Below are 21,644 nucleotides of genomic sequence, written 5' to 3' on the forward strand. Positions count from 1 at the left end.
GCCCTCTGAGAAACCCCGGGGGAATACCCCCATCACCGCCCCCTCCCCCCCCTCTCGACGAGCCTGTATGGATACATTGCGTTCAAAAGTTATAGCTCCACATTTAAGATGATTCCAATGAGGTGACAATGATGAGAGTAGAGCAAGGAATAAAGGAAAGAAAAAAAAAATGAAAGGCAAGGTGATGAAAGGAAAGGAATTGAATGCGGAACCAAACCGTGAACTGGACAGGCATCGAAACCGGACTGGGAGCATATCCGAAACCGAAACATGAATCGAAAACAAACCCAGAACCGAATTCGGAATATAACACCTGACCGAAACCCGGAAACGAACGCGGAACCATAACCAAACGCGGCACTGGACGTAAGCCCGAAACCGGATCGGAATCGAGTGCAATGTGTTTATAAGTTTAATTAATATTCCAAATATAAGAAGTAGTTTTTTAGTTTTCTTTCAATCGTGGAAATATTAATAACGTTGCGGAAAGGATGTACGCATGGAATCAGCATAGTTTTAGTGTAAACAACTCTGGAGTACCGCTCAAATCTTCACTCGAAACCGGTTGTTCGGACGACATAGTTTACAAGGAGAGAGTCACTTCACTAAACACTAATTGGTTCAAAATGGACTACGGCGTCGGTGTAGGTGTACTTTATGATCAGCTCAATGGCTCAGTATCCATACGTCTTACAAACGATGACAGCTTTTTGCAAACAGAGCTAGAAGGAATCGAAAGGGCCTAGAGGTGCGAAGTGTGTGTTTACTTTGACATCCAAACAGCTTTCAAAGCTCTAAATCACCATTTGCCTCATTTAAGGTCGCTTATGACTGTAAGAGTGTGCTACGCGCAGCGGCTTCAGACAAGTCGACTCCTTTTCGTGCGATTTCTTTAACATAATGTTGGAGAAGATGATTCTAGCAGCAGAGCTAAAACGTGATTGTACAATGTTTCATAACAGCGTACAATTTCTTGTGTATGCTGTTGATAAGGATAGTATTAGCCTGAACAAATGCGCTGTGATTTCTGCCTTCTCGGAACTAGATAAAAAAGTAAGAAGAGTGGGTAATAGTCTAGTTGAGGGGTCGAATGCTAATACGCTACCAAAAATATTGAGAGAGGTGTCAAACGACGCGTCTTGACATCAGTATTAATAATCCGAAGGCGGAAAATAAAAATTTTAACGCGTTGAAAATATATTAACGAAAAACCGAAAAAAGACCCGCGGGTACCTCCAAAACCGGGGGTCGGATCCATAGTATTTTTGCGCAGAGCACCTTTCATGGAAATCGCCAACTTCAACTACAAATATCTCCGGACAGAGATAACATATTTCTTTTCCGCCTTCGGATTATTGTTCTCGAGATTAATACGCGTCTTTTGACACCTCACTCGATATTTTTGGTAGCGTATTAGCAGTCGACCCCTCAACTAGACTATTACCGAAAAGTGAGTCTTGCGGTAAATGGGGAAAAGCCGAAGTATTTGTTGTCACCCAAGAAAGATTAGGCGCATTCGCACCTTGGCGGCCACGTCACTGCTGACGGATATAAATTCGAGACTGTGAAGGATTTCGTCTATTTGGGAGCCAGCATTAACAGAAAAAACAATGTCAGCTTAGAAGCTAAAAGGAGAATAACTCTTGCCAACAAGTACTGTTTTGGACTGAGTAGGCAATTGATAGGTAAAGTCCTCTCTCGACGAATAAATAGCACGCCCTACAAGTCGCTCATCACACCTGTCCTGATGTATGGCTCGGAAGCATGGACGGTGTCGAGAGAAGATGAGGTGGCTCTTGGAGTGTTCGAGAGGTGGGTACAATGCTGAGCTGTATGAGTTTAATGCAGCGACGATAGTGCAGCGAATAAAATCCCAAAGACATCGCCGGCTAGCGGGCGACCTACCCGGGGAGGCAGATGGTGGAAGACTTAACCTCCCTTGGCGCTCTCAATCGGCGGCAGTTATCGCGAAGCAGGGATAGCTGGCCTAACTTGTTACGAAACGGCCAAAATCGCTTAGGCTGTAACGCGCCAATTAATGATGATGATGGTGTTTGTATGTAAAGATGAAAATCATGCATGAGAAAAAAATACTAATAATATCTTTCTGTAATTATATATTTTGCACTATAATTATTAACGCAATGTTTTTAAATACCAACATCTACATTTTCTCATTAAAAAGCATTAGCATTTATAATAAAACCTTAACATATTTGAATTCATAATAATTTAGTAAAATCATTTATTGTATACCTTTGTCTCTCCAAAATTTTTTTATTCCAGGTAAAATATGCACCAAAAGTTAAAGTAAGCATTATTGGCGGTGCGTTAGAGGATGGACGTATACCAGAATTCGCACAGGTGCGATTAGAATGCAAAGCGGATGCCAATCCTAGTGATTTGCGCTATCGCTGGTTTATCAACGACGAACCAATTGTTGGTGGACAAAAAACTGAAATGGTGAGTATGCATACTTACATGAAAACTTTAAGTTTATAAAATGAGTGCATATCAAGTTTAATGAAGTTAATCAGATTTGAATGAGGAGCAATTGAGATATAGAGGGATCCGTATATTTATTTATATAATCAGTACCTGGGCGACCGAGCTTTGCGCGGCAATCTTCGAGTATGCCGCATAACTTACATTGTTCTACAAGTCATTATTAATCAAACTCTACTTTTTTTTATATGCACATATATTATATATTTTTACTTACCAATATTTGATTTCCTTAAAAATAGATTTCAAAAACATATCAAACACTAACCGCAAAATGAACTGGAATGAAAAATTTGAAATGGGTAATTCCAGCCTTTAGTATGAGGGATTGTTATGACAATTAGTGAAGTCGAGAACAAAGTTATTTAGGTCGACTATCTTCATGCGCCGAATTATTAATTTCAAACATTTTTTAGTTATACACTATGAAAGTCTTACAATTTTATTACATTCAAAAACTTGTAAATTTCACGAATGACAACTGTCAGTTAGTTTAATTAAATGTCAACTTACTTCCCTAAGCGCCATCTGTTGATAAGTAGTTAAATGGTTAGATGTCATTTTCAAATTGAACATATGCCTCTAGTGTTCAACGGTAGAAAATTACCTTTGTGAGATACCTTTTTGCTACGGTGAGACATCTTTCTAATACTAATCTGTAAGAAATTGCAATTATTCATTTCATATTTGCCAAAAATATGAATTTGAGTATATTTTGCAAGAATTTGCCACGGTGCTTTGATATTGCATTTCAATTTTATTAGCGTGTATGAAATTTAGAAAATTAAGTCGAATAATGTGTAAGAATTTTTTACGAAGCTTTTTAACTTTAATGTTCTCCTTTAAATCTTTAATAGAATATGAGTAAGTAGAGTACTATTTCGTCTAACTACCCCAACCCTAAATGGTAACCCTACTCAAAAATGTCCCTATTGTAATGCGGATTCAAATACCTTTCGTTTGATACCCATATCGGCATATCTCATGCATTTTTTTTTAAATTTTCGATTAGGTGGCAACCCTAAATGGCAACCTTGCTCAAAAATGACCCTATTGTAATGCGGATTCAAATACCTTTCGTTTGATACCCATATCGGCATATCTCATGCAATTTTTTTTAAATTTCGAATAGGTGGCAACCCTAAATGGCAACCTTACTCAAAATTTACCTTATTGTAATGAGGAGTGAAATACCTTTCGTTTGATACCCATATCGGCATATCTCATGCAATTTTTTAAATTTCGAATAGGTGGCAACCCTAATTGGTATCCCTACTCAAAAATGTCGCTATTGTAATGCGTGTGAAATACCTTTCGTTTGATACCAATATCGGCATATCTCATGCATTTTTTTTAAATTTCTTATAGGTGGCAACCTTAACTGGCAACCCTACTCAAAAATGTCCCTATTGTAATGCGGAGTGAAATACCTTTCGTTTGGTACCCATATCGGCATATCTGATGCAATTTTTTTTTAATTTCCAATAGGTGGCAACCCTAAATGGAACCCTACTCAAAAATGTCCCTATTGTAATGCGGAGTGAATTACCTTTCGTTTGATACCCATATCGGCATATCTTATGCAATTTTTTTTTAATTTCGAATAGGTGGCAACCCTGTGAAACATTCTTAGTGGCAGCACCTAGGTAGAAAGTCTTAGAAGGTGAAACATTATCTCAGTGCCAAATTTCATTTAAATCGGTTTAGCCGTTCCCGAGATCGTTCGGCTATGCAAACAAACAAGAATTGCTCGTTTAAAGTTAAAAGATAGCTATTCTTTTATTTAAGTATATGCATAGTTTGCTAATGTTTAATTCTAGTTTATATATCAGCAGTGTGTTTGCGGCAATAAGGCAATGTAGTAAAGTTAGTTGAGTTTATGGAAGCGATTTGAAATTGGGTTGAGGTTAATGCGGAGTGGCAGTTTGCGGTTTCGCGATCCGTTAACTAAGGCCGTGTGTGACAGGCAAATTTTATGTTTGTTGTTGCTGCTGTTTTAGCTAATATAATTCAATGCGCCAATCAAATGAATTGCTGCAACAAAAAACCAACTAGACTTGTTGATTTGACTACTTTTTGTTTACTTGATGATGATTACGTAGAATAAGTCAAACAGATCTAGAGCAACTACTGCATCCCTTAATTTTTATACCCAGTAGTGATAGCACGCTATACGTTAAATTAAGTCTATACATTTCATTAACTTTCTTTCCAACAATCCAAAATTCGCCTCTTCTGATGTGGCCAGCGTTTATGGCCCTACGTCATATAGACGGCGCTAGTTTTCTTTGATAGAACCGAATAACAGCTGAAGTAATAAATTTGATATGCATAGTGGAAATAGAAAGTTAGAGGTGTAAACAAGCAGGCTTACGCCAAGATAACTAATGTGTCAAAGTTAGCGAGAGCTTGGCTCAGGGATTGAAATTATACAACTGATGTGATATACCAAAAAGAAATCATTCCGGGCTTTCTGAGAGGTACTCCGTCGATTTCTTGTAGGTTGGCGGCCGCCGTGGTGTGATGGTAGCGTCCTCCGCCTACCACACCGACTATCTTCGGTTCACACCCCGGGCAAAGGAACATCAAAATTTTAGAAACAAGTTTTTCAATTAGAAGAGCATTTTTTTAAGCGGGGTCGCCCCTCGACAGTGTTTGGCAATCACTCTGAGTGTATTTCTGCCATGGAAAGCTTTTCAGTGAAAACTCGTCTGCCTTGCAGATGCCGTTCGGAGTCGGCATGCAACAAGTAGGTCCCGTCCCGCCAATTTGTATGAAAAATTAAAAATGAGCACGACGCAAATTGGAAGAGAAGCTCGGCCTAAAATCTCTTCGGAGGTTATCGCGCCTTCCATTTATTTTATGTATAAACTGATACCGAATAATAGCGAATCATTAACGTCAAGTTATCCGTTTACTCTCTGCTTTTTATTGTAGAAACGTCGGCTTTGTTTTAAAAGGACGAGTCAGTGAAGAGTTGCTGATTTTCTTTTAATATAAATCCGATAACTTTTTGATGATAAATCGGTAACTTTTCCATTAAATTTCGATGTGTCGTCGATATTCTCTCAATATCAATTCAATAACTTTTTGATAACAAATCGATTATTTCCAATAAGTTTTCGATGAAAAATCTATAGCTCTCCGAAATATATCGATAAATTTTCGACAAATAAATAACTTTGGCATTGTAAATCGATAAATTTTCGATAACATATCACATTTTTGGTAACAAATCGATAACTTTTTGATGTTTGAATCCATATGCTGCGGTACTGTCCCGATTGGCACTGAAATGATTTTTATGATCCTTTGAATCTTTTGGTCTTGGAATTTGTATCGTGCTTTACGACAGACATGCCTTACTGCATATATTAACCCCTTAAGACCATAAGCCTCTGGGGGACCTCTCACCTCGCCAATTCGAAACTAGACAAGACTTGATAGCGGCGACTCCCTCTTGCGCAGTATCTTTAGTCTGTTGCTGTAGAAGGTCATGCGAGTAAACCATATGCTATATGTGCTGAAAATGTTCATATCCTTGGATTTAGCTAACCTGCCGGCAGTTCTGCATTTTTTGGTCTCACTAAAAAAGGATAAAAACTGCTTCTTGCCAAACTGTGATGGACTTCATCTATCTTGGCTCACGCGTCAACAGCAAACAACATGTAAGCCTAGAAATCAAATAGAGAAGCACTCTTGCCCACCTACTTTACACTGAGTAGGGATAACACTTCTCTGTCTTGATAACTGTCCTGCTGGATGTCTTGAAATCGTCGCAAGAAAATGGGTTAGCCCTTAGTCCGGTGACGACATTATCGTGTATCGAAGGAAGTTTAATGCAAAGATCTAGAGCTTCATACAAGCATGAATACGGTGCAAACATTTAAAGTTTAAAGTCATGTAAGACCAGCCATGTAAGAGCGATGACATGAGGTCAGGTGACATAACGACAATTCAATTTAAAACCACTTCACACACAAGTACACAAGCTCAATTTACGAAGAACTTATACAAAAAAAAAATCTTGCAAATTTGGAATAAAAGATCGCGCAATCTTTTAGTCAAAATTTTTGTGTGCTGCGCCTCTTTTCTTAAGTAATGCTTTCGTTCCGGTGGGAAATCGGATAAAATCGGTCCGCCGAGGGATTCTTTGAAATAAGAGGAACTATTTCAGCTAAACATCTAATTCATCCCAAGCTTTTTATACCTTTCATGAAAATGAAATGGTATATTAAGTTTGGTCGGATTCTAGAAAATTTTAGGTCGTTAAAAGAGATGGCCAACCAATAAGCATACCGATATGATCAGGATGACGAGCTAAGTTGATTTAGCCATGTCCGTCTGTCTGTCTTTCTATTTGAACGCAAACTGGTTTCTTAATTTTCGAGATATCTTGGATGTCCGATTAAACATTTGTCGGAATCGAGAAATTCAGATCACCCTTGCACATATTTTCTTAAAGGATGCTCACATATAAGGTATGCGTTGTTGTCTGCGAAAATTGTCCAGAACGACCATATCCATCATATATGTATATTCCATATAGCTGACTGTTCAGCTTTTATGAATTTTTCAAATTTCATCAGATTATTGATCATCTCCATTCATGAAAGGTATGAGGTCTAAGTCAGGTGGCAGTGCCGTGCTTAGTCATTTGTTTTTATGCTGGTCTCAATTCAGTAAAAATATGGACTTAGAGAAACAGGTGGGGAAGACTTAATATCCCTTGGTACTCCAAATTATCGTCACTTGGTGCGCAGCGGTGTACGCCCTTAAGGAAGTGGTTTAGAACCTTCGAAAAAAAAAAACTGGCAAACGTTTTGTAAAATTGAAAATTTATCGTGCAAAAAGTTGCTACGGGTTATATTATGCTAGCTTCCATTCGTACTGGGATACATTTGCTAGCTTTTTCTTCTAAACAACAACGATTATGCAACATAGTATGATTGTTACGTGTTGAAAGCCAGAAGTAGCAGCATAAATACTATGCTATGCAGTAAAATCGTAAAAGCATCAGTTGTGTTTAGAAGTTCAACCCTGTTTGAAAGTTTGCAACCAATTTAGTACGCTTTGCAATTAAGCTAGCAACAACGAGAAGCCGGTTTATACTGGGCGCATTTGCGGAGAAATGGAGAGAAATTTTCTGTTGCTACGATCATAATCATTTGGTGTGCGATAACAAATTGAGCCGTTGCTGCTTAATATTGCTAGCTAATTTTTTTGTTGTTTTCTTGTTGGTCACTGCTGCTATGATTATGATAGACGATGTTGTTGTGTTGTATTCGCTTTGATTATCGCAGCTCATTTTACCAGCGTCCAAGTGGAAATTAACTGCAACGCGCCAATTCATCAACGGCAGCAAATACCACAGCTAATTGTATGCGCGTATACAACAAGAACAACGATACTGTTAACTAAGCATCCGATGGCTTTCAAAAACCGGTCAAAGTATTTTAGTAAAATGTATATACATACATACATTCAAAGCTGCAGTGGCTTCACTAATTCATAATTACAAACGTTAGCTGCATTGAATATTTGCGTATCTGTGTTATGATTTAGTTTGAGTGCCCATACATATATATTTATATAAACATATCTACTGCTTATTGTAGATACAAATTTCAATGAAGTTTGGTATACTAAGTTTTGTGTGTGTTGTGGCTGGGTTAGCGATAAAGACACTCCCCGCAGCTTTTGGGGAGTATTATCTATGTTTATGGTCCTTTGCCGATATAGATCCGGCACGTTCCGGTAAGAAGCACCATTAAGGTATAAGACCGACGATCTCGGGAACGATTCAATATGACCACATTGCGCCTTCGAGGCGATCACTTCACCCACCGCCTAGTTTCATGAGGAACTTAAAGTCGTCAGAACCTCTGCTGCTAAAGACCGGATCCAAGCTGGTTAGGGGCTTGGAATATACCCACGGCAGATATGCCGTGACGACTAAGCTACTAAATTAATTTAAGGGGTTGCCAGCGCAATTTATAGCTTCTCCAAACAAATTGTCAACCTCACCTACACGTGGTGAATCCTGGCAACTCCAAGTTCCTCATGGGTCTAGGTGGTGGGAGGGCATTATGGCTTAGAAGGTTTCATGTCGTCTTACTAAATCGTTCGCGAGGTTGATAGTTGGGTTTTAGTAGCAATAAATTGCTTTGGCATCGGCTTGAAATCGTTGAGCTATACAATCCCTTGAATCATTTAGGTATTTTAGTTGAGTCTTACGACAGATATACCTGCCGCGGATATTTGCTAAGCTCCCGTCATTCAAAATTGCTTCTATATGAAGATTAATTAAATTATTCCAAAACAAATATCATGAAAATGTTCATATTTTGTGAAGCTATTTTATAGCATAACTCAAGGGGAACAAATATCTACGTTTGTTGCGAAGAATTTGGTATGGCCACGATGGGTCATGAAGACTTGCGACATTCAGTGTTAAGAAAGGGTTGACGATATGAAAAAAAGACACTGTACTTCTTTATTCAATAGTGCAAGATATAGTGACAACGGCACCCCCTTGACAACTTAACCCGGGTTCTGCTAAGTAAGAATGGCACTGCACCAGCCTGCAATAATAACGGAATCTTTTTAAAATAGCATATTGTAATCACCAAGTATTTTTTATAAAAACTCGAGTTCACCGCGAAGGACTGAGAATTGCGGATTCAGTTAAAAGCTACTTATTTCTCAGAATTTGATTTCCGAGAAACTTAATGCGATTTCACTCTGAGAGATATTGATACTATTGGAAATTTCAGGTTAAATTTTAAACTTTTCAAACATATTCCACCGACATTTGTAACCTTTAAATTGGTTCGGTTTAAATTTTTAACTTATCTGATGTTAAATAAATAACAAAACATCAAAAAATTTAAGCTTGTATACATTTCTGCTTTTATAACAAAATCCAGTAGTTAAAACTTACAAACAATTATTTTTTTTTACTATTTGGGTATACTGCTTTTTTTCTGATTTTATTACGTTTAAGTTTTAAACTTATCTCAAGAAAAGTTCTGAAATCTCAAAATTTTTTTAAAACAAAAATAAAAAGATTGAAAATCGAAAGATAGAAACTCACGTAAACTTCTGGTTTTAAAACAAAGCCCAAGAGTTTGAACTTTCAAATTATTTCTGCTTTAAAAACCAAACCGAATCCTACGTACTCGACTTCGCGGAAATCGACATAATCTATACTTTAAATCAAATTTGGTTTAAGTCTTGATTGGTTCAAATATGTTTCCCAGGGAGACGCGCATCACTTTTGAACAATTTCGATCTTAACACCGCAATAAGTTTAACTCTTAGTTATCTGAATCAACCCCGACATAAGCAATAAAAGTCCTGCATGTAATGTGTCTCTACAGAACGCCAGTTGAAAAGATCAACTGCAATATGGAACGAACGCTTTTAACACTCATGCCGTTTTGGTACAACCCTATAGACACTGCAAGTTTCTTTGGATTACCGTTATAGGTAATCGCTGACAATTTATAAGTGATTGCAACTATTGTATAGGGAAGAGCACTGCTACAAAGAGAAGAAGGTCATATATGTTGAAACAAAAAGTTTCAGTTTTAGGTTCAAAATTTTAACCGTGTAGTATATTCTTTCATCTCAGAGTTCTCTGGCTATCTATGAACTATCGAAGGCCCCACAGACAGAGACGAGAATTACTCTCATAGGTCAAAAGTCAGAATCCAGTGCGGCTTTGAGTTGTAAACGGCACCTTATAAGCTACGTCTCCTTTTCTCGCAATTTGATCGATTTGATAGCCAAGTAGTATGTCTTTGGTCCTTTTTTTTTAATTTTTTGTGTTTTTTTTTTGGTTCAAAATCGTTTGCGTTCTAACAACAAACTCTCACATCGACTTTGTTTCATCACAATTTGTGGATTGCAGTGCCTAATTTTTTCTTGACAGCTTCAACCAGATGAACAAAATAGGTAGTAAGCTGTCGAGTAGTATGCTACATAAAATATACATCGAATTCAGCAGGGCTTTTCTGAGTTTAGTTGCAGTTTCAAAACCCTGAAGGTGTTGCCGCTTAACACATCTGTTTGCTTAAATTATAGAACCTTCGGAAACTAGCCCGACTGTAGTGTGAACGATTTAATGCAACCTCCTCTTTTCATTGGGGTTCAGGTTGAAAAAGTATTCCCTACTAAATGTATGTACATATCTGAACAGGATTCTCTTCCAGAAGATGAGGATGAAACTCACATTGGATAAGCTATGAAGTACCAACTGAGCCCCATTTAAAGATCGGCTGAGCATAAGCCCAGCCACCGCAAAAGGATCATGAATATAAAAATTGTAGTTACCAATATCTATCTAAAATAATTTGTTGCAAAATGAGCAAGTTCAATATTTGGCATTTAATTTTAATTGTTTTAATATTTCATACTCTAATATTCAAGATTGATATGTGGTACGGGGCGTATGCGTAACTTTTAATTATGTATGTACATTAACTTTATGACTAATGCAATTTTGCGTTTTTTTTTTTTGTAATTGCAACAACAACAACTACAACAAAGCAACATCGGGTAAAACACAGTAGCCGTTATAAATAGCAAACGTCTACTAATAGAAGTATTTAATACCGCGCTTGCTACTCGTGAGGCGCGCGTCTACTTCGTAGCAACCAGAGCAATTTTTCAAAATACAACTTAATTGCACTTTTTATACTGGGGGGAGGGTGGGGCGGAGAAATGCCTTATGAAAACCTCTCCACAAAGGTATGCATGTTTGTGTTATGTTTTGTAGTTGTGGTTAAACGCCGCTAATGTTGACGTGTAAACGTGAACTCGTTAATATGAAATGCAGCGTAATAAAAGAAAGCCATAAAACAGCTTTTATGCAGTAGCGGTGAGTTAAGGCCCAACACGTTCAATGGAAGCAACAAAATAGCATTAAAAGACTAGGGGGTCATTCTGCCTAGGAATAAATGAATGTCTTTTAATGCCTGCACCAGAAATGCAAACCTGCAAGGAATACTAATTCGTTAAGATAAAAGATAAAATAAATATTTGCAGCGAAGCAGTCAATTGAAATTTATTCACACACTAGCGTACCCGGCAGATTTAGTTCTGCCCCACTTCCTTTTCTTTCCCCTCTCTCCTATTATGTTTTAATTTATCTTAAATTTTTGTTCCTATTCTTCGACATACTCCACACTTCCACTCGCAATGCAAGTGGTTTGCCTACTTTTAAAAAGCGAGCCCCAATTTCTTGTTTCACTCTCTATACCATTCCCTCCTACTCTATCTTCCATTATTGTTCTTATTCTTCGCCATACGTTATTTCATTTATCTCCCTCCCACTGCCATCCCCACCTCCAATCCTACTACCTTTTCCATTTCCACTCCCACTCTCACTTCCGCTCATACTCCCACTCCGAGTCCCAACACCACTCCCATTTCCACTCTCACTACCGCTCTCAGTAGTTTGTCTACATAAAAAATACGAGCGCCTATTCCACTCTTTAATCCTTTCCCATCCCTTCTACTTTGTCTTCAGTTTTTCTACCTTATTCCGTGTCTCTCCTACCCACACATTCAATCATAATAACTTTCCCCTCTCCCCTCTCTCTCATTTCCCCTCTCAACCTGTCCTAAATTTTTTTTTAGTTTCGTGGAAGGAGGAAATGCTTTATGCTCTGGCACAGACCGGGATATTTAAGTCCCAGTGCGAGACTCTCCAAGTATAGGAATTACCCCTCCATGAAAGGCTACCCACTAAGTTCTAACCTCCCACGGCCCGCGCAAGTTCCCGTACCTGGGACCGCGTTTAGCATTACTTCGGGTACGATGGACGCTACGTGAGCTCCATGGCTACTCTCACGCTAATGGGCTAGGTATCTGGCACTGCCCTGAGTTAGGTCGCCAAGTATCTGTTCTTCCCTCCTTCGCTGACCGGCGTAGCGCCGGCACTCGAAGAAGCGTGGCGTACATCGTCTATTTCCCACAGTACAGGCAGCTCGGGTTATCAGCCTCGCACATTGCAGATATTTGCGCACGTACCCGTGTCCGGTTAGAAACTGATTCAGGTAAAAGTCTACCTCTTCGTAAAGTCGGTTCAACCATGGATTCAGTTCAGGGATTACTTGCCTAGTTGACTTTCCTACGGTGCTGTTGCTCCACTGTTATAGCCAAAGTTGAATCGATTCTTCTCGCACCTGCGGCAACAGCAGCTCTAATCGCTTCCGATCCGTTGTCGTATATTACTTTTCTTTCCTAAGCGAAAAGATATATCGGTATGATTCCCGCAGCAACATGTTCCACCTTAGTTTCCTCATATATGGATAATCTATTCCAAATATTGAATACCTGGTTCAAAGCGATTAATTGGAGATAAAGTGATTAATATATGAAGTACATATAGTTTGAATAGTTTGAGCCTAACAGGCTCGGATTTTTGGCTAGACTAAATTAATTGCCCGGCTGCGTGGCCCCACCTACTTTTCTTTTTCTTTTTCAAAATAAGTTATCAAAAATTAGTCAAAGCCGTTTTTGAGTTACAGCGAGACGAACGCACAACCGACTTATATATATATATCAAAATTATGTGTTTCTAGTGCCTCTTGTCCCATCAACTTCTCTGTTTGACATACAAGTCACGATAAGGTACAAATTGCTAATCTTAGCTTCTCACTAGAACATATGGTACAGCAAATTTTGAAAATATTTTTTTCAGTTTTTCTGAATCTTGTTTTTTTTTTTAACTTTATATCTCCTTAGCTTCGTATCAAGTTATAACATTTCAGAACATCTGTAATTAGTAGTTAAAGAGAAATTACTTCAAGTTTAAGTCAAAGCCAGTCAAAATATCACACCCGTTACTATGGAATGCCCCTTTGATAAAATTCAAATAGTTTATTATTAAATCTAAAGGCTTTTATCAATTGCTGCTGCGTTTAAATCTACTACAATTCAGCGTCCACTAACGTTTGGCTATGTATAAGGATTTATGAGAAGCAACAGTTTACTTTGAATTTACACGCACACACATATATGTAAGCGCTTACGCTTTGCGCAATGTGAGGTTGACTACACCTATGACTGTTGTGAAAATTGTAATTGCTGGCAGCTGCTGATCAACTGGTTGTTAGTTGCAACTTGAAGCAGTAAATATTCGGTGGCAACTAGCCTGGTGCATGATAGAGCGTTGGCCGTGCGGTAGAAGATTAACTTTACTATAGTTAACGAGCAAGTTTGGTTTAATACTGCAGCAACAACTGGGTTGTTGTTTTTGTGTTTTTTTGTGACAAGCACATACGTCAGTAATTTACTGCGCAAACGTATCTATATATACAAAAGTCAACGTTGATGAAATTGTAACAAAAAATTTAAAGGCCGCTCTGGATTTCTTAAGACTATGCGGCCTTCCTCTGTTTTTCACACCAATTTTAATTGTATGTATGTCTTGAAACTTTTTCAAATGCATAAAATTCCACACTCACATATCTGTGGTTACTCAAGTAAGCTGGAGCCAAAATAAGTTATCGAATAGTTATCGATTTATTAAAAGTGTGTTATCGATTTTTTAATAGATTGTTATAGATTTCTTATAGTTAAGAAAAGTTATCAATGTATTACCGCTTTTTTATCAACTAGTTATCGAATTGTTATTGAAAAGTATTCGAGAAGCTATCGAATATTTATCGAAAAGTTATCGATGTATTTTCGAAAAGTTTTCGACTTTTTATTGAAAAGTTATCAAAAACTTATCGATTTACTGTCGCAAATTTTTCGATTTGATGTAGAAGGTTTATCGATTTCCTATCGGATTTGTAATCTACGATTCATTTTGTTATGAAACAAATACCTCTAAAATTTAGTAAAAAACGACTAAATATCTGTAACCCGTCTTTTAACAAACCGATAAAAAACCAACAAGAACCGCTCACTCGGCGATGAAAACATCAGCCTCATCATTAACCGCCTAGGCGATTTTGGTCGTTTCCTAACATGTCACGAACGCTATATCTGTTTTGCGATAACTGCACCGGTGGGAGAACCAAGGGAGGTTAAGATTTCCTTCCTTCCTCTTCCAACTGAGTGGACGTCTCTCCTTTCCTCTGCTCCAAACCACGGTGTCGACTGAAATATTTACTTGGCCGGAGCGTCTTCGTCCTTTGATACTCGCCGTCAGTATTATGGACAGGACAATAAATATTCCTGAGAAATTGTCTTTAGAGCACTCCAAGAGCCATCTCATATTCTCTCGACCCCATACATTACTCCGAGTAATACGTTAGTTATGACGATCAACTTTAAGAGCGTGATGTTGGTTCCCGAATAGACGAAATCCTTCAAGATCCCGAATTTATATCCGTCAACAGTGACGTAGCTGCTAGGTGGCGAATGCGCCGATTCTTTCTTGCATAGCAGCAAGCATTTCGAGTTGTCCTTATTTACTGTAAGACACATTTTTTTGCATCTTCTTTATCTAATCTAGAGCAGACGAAACTTGCAGCGCGTTTGTTAAGGCTTATAATATAAATATCATCAGCATGCGCCAGTAATTATACGCTCATTTAAAATATTGTACCATCATGGTTTCATTCTGCTGCTATAATTATGTTTTCCAGCACGAAATGGAGTAGCCTTGTCTGAAGCCTCATTTGGTTTCAAATGGCTCAGGGAGGTCCTTCCCAATCCTTACATGGTGGTGTTGCTCAACCTCAGAACCTTATTAACTTTGCAGGGGACTTAAATCAGTTTGTTGACTATGGGCTTCAGTCTTCCGCACAGAACGCTAGATGGCACCTTAAACGGGATAGTAAGAAGGCTGGTTCCGCGGTAATTGAGCGGGATTGATTCGAAACTTATTTCGGATTGTTGAAGTTTTTTCTGGATTTCTTTGTTGCTGGCATCATTCGGAATTGTTTTTGTAACTTGATGGCTACAATCACTCCGCGACTATCTCTGGATCATTATGGGATTGCTTTAGTGAACGGCTTTAATAGAAATATAACCAGCAGTACCTACTTCACGTCTTTCTCCTGATTGTTTAGAGGTCGTTTTGGAGCTGTATATGGATTGTAGCGGGGCTTCTTGGGATAAATTTTGACCCATTTGGAGATAGTTTTTAGATTGTTTTTGGTACCATATTCACTATAATTTTCGAGATAGATCCTTTCGGGACAAATTTCATGTTAATTGAGGATTAGTTTGGGACAGCTTAGGGATTGTGATCGGGGTGGTGTACGGAATTGTTTCGGGATTATTTCAAGATTTTTTAGCATTCTTAAGGGATTGTTGCGTGACTATCTAACGACCCTTTTCCGGAGCATTTCAAGATTTTTAGGGGTATTTTAGTACCGTTTATGTTTTAGATCTTCTCGGGACTATTTCGAACTATTTTCTTCGCTGTTTTCGTAATATTAATGTCTAAACCAATTCTTGACTTATACGGGACTATCTTCGTATAGTATCGAAAATGTTTTCGAGAGTACTTCAGGACTATTGTGGACAGTTTCGGGAATGTTTTCAAAGTAGTTTCGGGGTTGCTCGAGAATAATATCAGAAGAACAGCAAAGGTATATTTTTTAGTTATAACCGGATGATTTCGAGATTGTTTTCGGAAATATTTTAAAACCATTTAGGCATCACTTTTTGAAAAAGATTTTCATGCGAGTATCGGGAAATTCCATTATCTTCACCTTTCTATGGCTCATTGCCGACTTATCTCCGCAGTATTTCGCGAATATGTGCGTTATAATGTCTGATGATTTGCGTTTTAATTTCAAGATTATTTTCTGGGCTGTGTCAGAACTTTTTTCAAGATCATATCGGGGTATATCGCAATAATTGTATGTTGTATTTTCCTCGTATGAAAACGGGCCGCGTGTATAAGTATGTATGCAATCTTTCCAATGTTTATGCTTACAGAATCAATTCTTCACAAATTGCATCAAAACGGGCTTTTGCTTATAATATAGAAGCAATACTGTTAATGATTGAGAAAGGACAAATATGAAATTTTACCAAAAAATTAGAAGATTTTGCATATGCTTTTCATAGCTTATATGGCGAGGCACACTGTAGGGGAGTATGAGTAAAAAAATGTTTAAGCTTTTTTATGTACATACGTAGTTTTTGGATTTTTTTCGTTTCTTCTTAAAACTTAAAATATCATTTTCTTTTGCTCTTCTTTCGCAGGTCATTCGTAATGTTACGCGCAAATTCCATGATGCCATTGTAAAATGCGAGGTGCAAAACGCGGTTGGCAAAAGTGAGGATAGTGAAACGCTCGATATCAGCTGTGAGTATCTAAATACACATGTAAAGAATCTACAACCCTTTGCTGTTCGCAATAATTTAATTTGAGAACAATAGAAAATTGTCTAAGGGATGGCTGTTTATTTGCAACTCCTCCTTTTTAAATACCAATAAATTTACTTGAATTTTTTTAAATGCATATATTCAAGTTCTTGCTCAAAAATTTCCAATTTTCGTTCTTTCAATGTTATTTTCCATAACTTTTTCTACAACACTCACATACTTCGCAATTGCTTTTTGCTTCTATTTACTTAAAATCTTCGTTCCATCTTCTAATATTAAATATTCTATTTTTAAATTCATTTTCTAAATAGATGCCCCCAGCTTTCGTCAACGCCCACAGTCAATTGAAGCAGACTCTGGCGCTTTGGTGTCATTAAGTTGCGAAGTCGATGGCAATCCCACGCCTGATATTGTATGGATTCAACATCCCAGTGATAGAGTAAGTCAATTGTTTGTATTTTAGTATTATATTTGTTAAGTAGCAATTAAGTGGTATACATAGAGCTATAAAATCAAATATCAAATCATTTCTTTAAATTATAAAAATGGTTGTGAGGTAATAAAAATCGAGGTTTTTTCTTGTGTGAGCAACTTCTTAAAATGTATTCACGAAATATGGGCCCAAGGCACACATTTACGTGTTTATTTTGTAATCACTAAAAACCGTTCAGCTGATTTTTCTCATCCCTTGGTGATAAGTAAAATCAATGGCATGAAAATGGAAGGGAATGCTAAGCGTACCATTCACGTTAATATCAAGAGCCCACACTTGAGGCGTATATTTTGGAAATACGTATCTAAAGTAGGTTTTTGAAAATTTTATGAATATACATTTCGACTACCTAATGGAATATTAACTTACGTGGTTGTTGTTGCTGTGGCAATTAAGACACTGCCCGAAGTTTTGGGAAGTGTTTACGTTGTTGATGGTCCTTTGCCGGAAATAAATCCGTTAAGTTCCGTTAGCAAGCACTAGCCCGACCATCTCGGCAGTGATTTAATATGACCAAATTGAGCCTACTAGGCGAAGTCGTCTTTGAAACAAATTTTGAGTTAGAGAATTCTTCAAACAAATTCTGAGATATGGCTTTTTTCGAAAGATTTGCCGAATTGGGGTGATGTTCCACTCATCAGTAGACAAATTTTGGCGACCTTCCAGATCTTGTAAAATTTTGTATGACGAATGTCCGGTTTAATTACTCGGACATATTTAGTAGAGTTCGTGATATTCGATTAACAGAATATTCGAATTATTCTAATGTTCTAATATTCGATTTTCGGAATTTGAAATGAATAGATTATCGAATCGAACCATTAATTAGAAAGTGACAGTAATGCTTTTGAGCCATTTATAGGCTACGTCGTGTTTTAGAGCTCAGAAAATAGCAAAATAATAACTACGAACGCTAAGCTTTTTGTAGCAGAGCGGTAGGATAGATATAGGGGATTGTTTTCTGTAGCTATTTCGGGATCACTTTAATCACTCCCAGAAGGTTTTAAAAACTATTTCGTTGTCATTTCGTAGTCATATCGGGAAGGTTGTAGGGACTGTTGGGATCTATTCGCGGTTTCTTCGGGTCATTTTGAGTTCAATTTATGGTCTTTTTCTGATAATTTTTGGGGACTATTTCAGGTTTCTCCAGGTGTCATTTAGTGATCACTTTGGGGTAATTTCGGGATGGCTTTTGAGACTACTTTGAGGTAATTTCGGGATTATGTTGGGGCTATTTCAGGATCATATGGGAGTATATTGTAGATCTTCCCTGCTTTTCGAGGCCAAATTGTGATTATTTCCTGATTATCTTAAGGACTATTTCAGGATTCGCCCGAAGTCATTTAAAGAACACTTCGAAGTAATTACGGGATGGTTGCGAATTTACATAATGATTTTGGAGACCATTTGAGGGTCATTTACCCTATAATTTCGGAACATTTTGGAAGATTATTTTGGTGCTCTTTCGGTTTAGTTTAGGATTAATTTGTGGTAATTTCGTGATGACCTTGGGGACAATTTCACGATAGTTCCAGGGTCATTTATCCCCCACACAATACGACATCTACTTTGTCAGACGGCTTTAACTTTGCGATGACCACAAATTAGTTCCAGGGATCGTAAAAAATTTCGATTTTTGACCTTCTGAACAAAATATTAATTTTTTTGGAAAGTTTTGTATGCCTACTCATGTTTTTCTTACCGGAATCGGAAAGTTCGGAAACTTTTACTTGGGGACACAATTTTTGAGACATACCATTTCAATATCTTCTAATGCAGTGTTTCCCAACCGGTGGGGCGTGCCCCCCAGGGGGGATAGAGAGTTGGCAAGGGGGGCACATTAAAAAAGACAAAAGTCGAAGTTCAAGAATAAAGATCGTGTATTTTGATTTTATGTTTTCTTACAGCCATACTTTAATGAACGCGTCAAATGCAAAATTGATGTCAAAAATCCTCATAATTACTCATACAATTTGTATTAACCAAACCATAACAGCACTGCGCCAACACTGGGCAATTGAAATTCTTAATTTCGACAGCGCTTTTCGCGGCGAAGTGAGAAATATGTGAAGGAAAGAGAGCAAAACTAAGAGAAGCGCGCTGCTAGACGTTGGCGTAGAACGCATCTCATTTAGATTCGGCTGTAATATGTATGTATGAGTATGTATGTAACAGAAACACAAAAAATCAATTGCTAACGGCTAAGAAACGCGATGCTGCTTGCAACTTGCAAAAACCAAAATATCCGATGTGGCGATAACTTTTTTTAAATTTGGAGCGTCAGTGAATTCATTAAGGCAAATTTTGCTATATTTTCTACATTTCGGTGTACATTTTTGTGTTGGAAAATCAGTTTTAGTGTGCAAAATCTTAGTATCTCACGGTTAAAGGTAAGTTTGTGCATTTTCAAACTTAAGTAAGTAATTTTATTTCGTTTACTAAGTTGGTGCTAGACCGGTCATTGACAGTGATTAATTATTTGTTTTAGTGCTAAAGGTGAAAACATGGCAGCGAAGAAAAGAAAGTTTTCCGAAGATTACATTAAGTTTGGATTTACTTTCATAGAAAAAGACGAGTTACAATTGCCTCAGTGTGTGGTATGTATGAAAGTTTTAAGTAATGATAGCATGAGGCCCACTCGCCTTGAAAGGCATTTGAATCAACAACACCCTACTATGGGTTTGAAGATAAAAGAGTTTTTTCTGCTAATGCAGAATCACTCAAGAAGATGAGATTGGATAAATCGGGAAGTCATCGCATAGGTGTATCGCAGCATCTCAAAGCTTCAATTGAAATAGCTTTTATGATAGCAAAGCAAAAGAAACCCCATACTATCGGTGAAGGCTTAATAAAACCATGTATCCTAAAAGCCACTCAGATAGTTTTAGGAGACACTGCAGAGCAAAAACTCAAGGCTATTTCTCTTTCAAATAACACAGTCAAACGTAGAGTCGACGACATTGCAGCAGATATTAAGTCACAAATAATAAACAAAGTAAAATTGCCGCCATTTTTTGCAATTAGTTGCGATGAATCTACCGACGTCGCTAATTGTGCACAGTTAATAGTTTATGTTCGTTACATCGGCGAAGATAGCATCGAAGAAGAGATTTTGTACTCCCACACCTTGGCAGCAGGTACTACATCTGAAGATATATTTAATTCAATATCAAGTTTTGTTGAAAAAAATGATTTGGATTGGAATAAGCTAATTGGACTTTGCACAGATGGCGCACCTGCAATGATGAGTGTCAGATCGGGCTTGGCTACAAAGCTGAAGGAAAAAAATGCCACAATGGTTAGTACACATTGTGTTATACATAGGCAAGCTTTGTCTTCTAAAACATTACCACAGACATTACGCCGGACTTTGGATTCGGCTATAAAAATTGTAAATTACATTAAGAGCAGCGCTTTGAACAGTCGTTTATTTACATTACTTTGCAAGGATCTCGATTCTGATCACAAAGTTCTTCTGTTCTATACAGAGGTACGCTGGTTGTCGAAGCGAAACATGTTATCTCGCCTCTATGAATTAAAAGAAGAGGTAATTATTTTTCTTGAGTTCAAAGAAAAATATGATTTTCTTACAATGTTTAAAGAAGACTCATTTCAATGGAGGTTGGCTTATTTCACTGATATATTTAGCGCCTTGAATGAGCTAAACTTGAAACTTCAGGGCAGGAACCGCACTTTAATAAGCAATTATGACTGCATTCAGGGGTTCATCGCAAAGCTTCAACTGTGGAATCAAAAATTGTCTTCTGAAAATGTCATTAATTTTTCTCGGCTATTCGAAACAATAACAAATAACAAGCTGGATGCAAATTTGAAAGCTGACATAAAAACCCATTTGCAAGCGCTGGAAGACGAGTTTCACCGTTACTATCGAGATATGGATTCAGAGTCACCAATATGGCACATGCAAGAAATCCATTTGTTGTGGATGCGTTGCAATTACCAGAAGATGTTCAGGAAGAATTTCTAGAAATGAAGGCAGATTCGTCCTTGAGGGACGACTTCCATCTTTTGACATTGGAGAAATTTTGGATCAAAACATTGCCGGTTAATTCGAAACTTGCATCACTTGCTTTACGAGTTCTAGTTCCTTTCTCGTCAACTTATTTATGTGAACTAGGCTTTTCTACTTTAGTTTTAATTAAAACTAAACATCGAAATCATCTTGAAGTCGAAAGCTATCTGATAACAGCTCTGGCAAAAACCGAACCTAGAATAAACCAACTGGTGCAGAACATGCAGTCTCAAGTGTCACATTAGTACCTATTCTCAATTTAAAAAATTTTTTGGATAAAAATTGCTTATTATTTTAATTAAAACTTTT

General features: G+C 37.5%; 1 protein-coding gene across 1 annotated transcript in view; it reads left to right on the plus strand.

The window, feature by feature from the left end:
• Positions 1–21,644, plus strand: part of rst (roughest) — a 133,390-nt gene that overhangs the window by 100,171 nt on the left and 11,575 nt on the right. Inside the window, exons 5-7 of the mRNA XM_067784175.1 lie at positions 2,287–2,463; positions 16,687–16,789; positions 17,121–17,248. Coding sequence (XP_067640276.1) covers positions 2,287–2,463; positions 16,687–16,789; positions 17,121–17,248 — 408 coding nt within the window. The remainder of the gene's footprint in view (positions 1–2,286; positions 2,464–16,686; positions 16,790–17,120; positions 17,249–21,644) is intronic.

This window comes from Eurosta solidaginis, chromosome 4 (assembly GCF_040869045.1).
Source record: "Eurosta solidaginis isolate ZX-2024a chromosome 4, ASM4086904v1, whole genome shotgun sequence".
In the NCBI taxonomy this organism is placed as follows: Eukaryota; Metazoa; Arthropoda; class Insecta; order Diptera; family Tephritidae; genus Eurosta; species Eurosta solidaginis.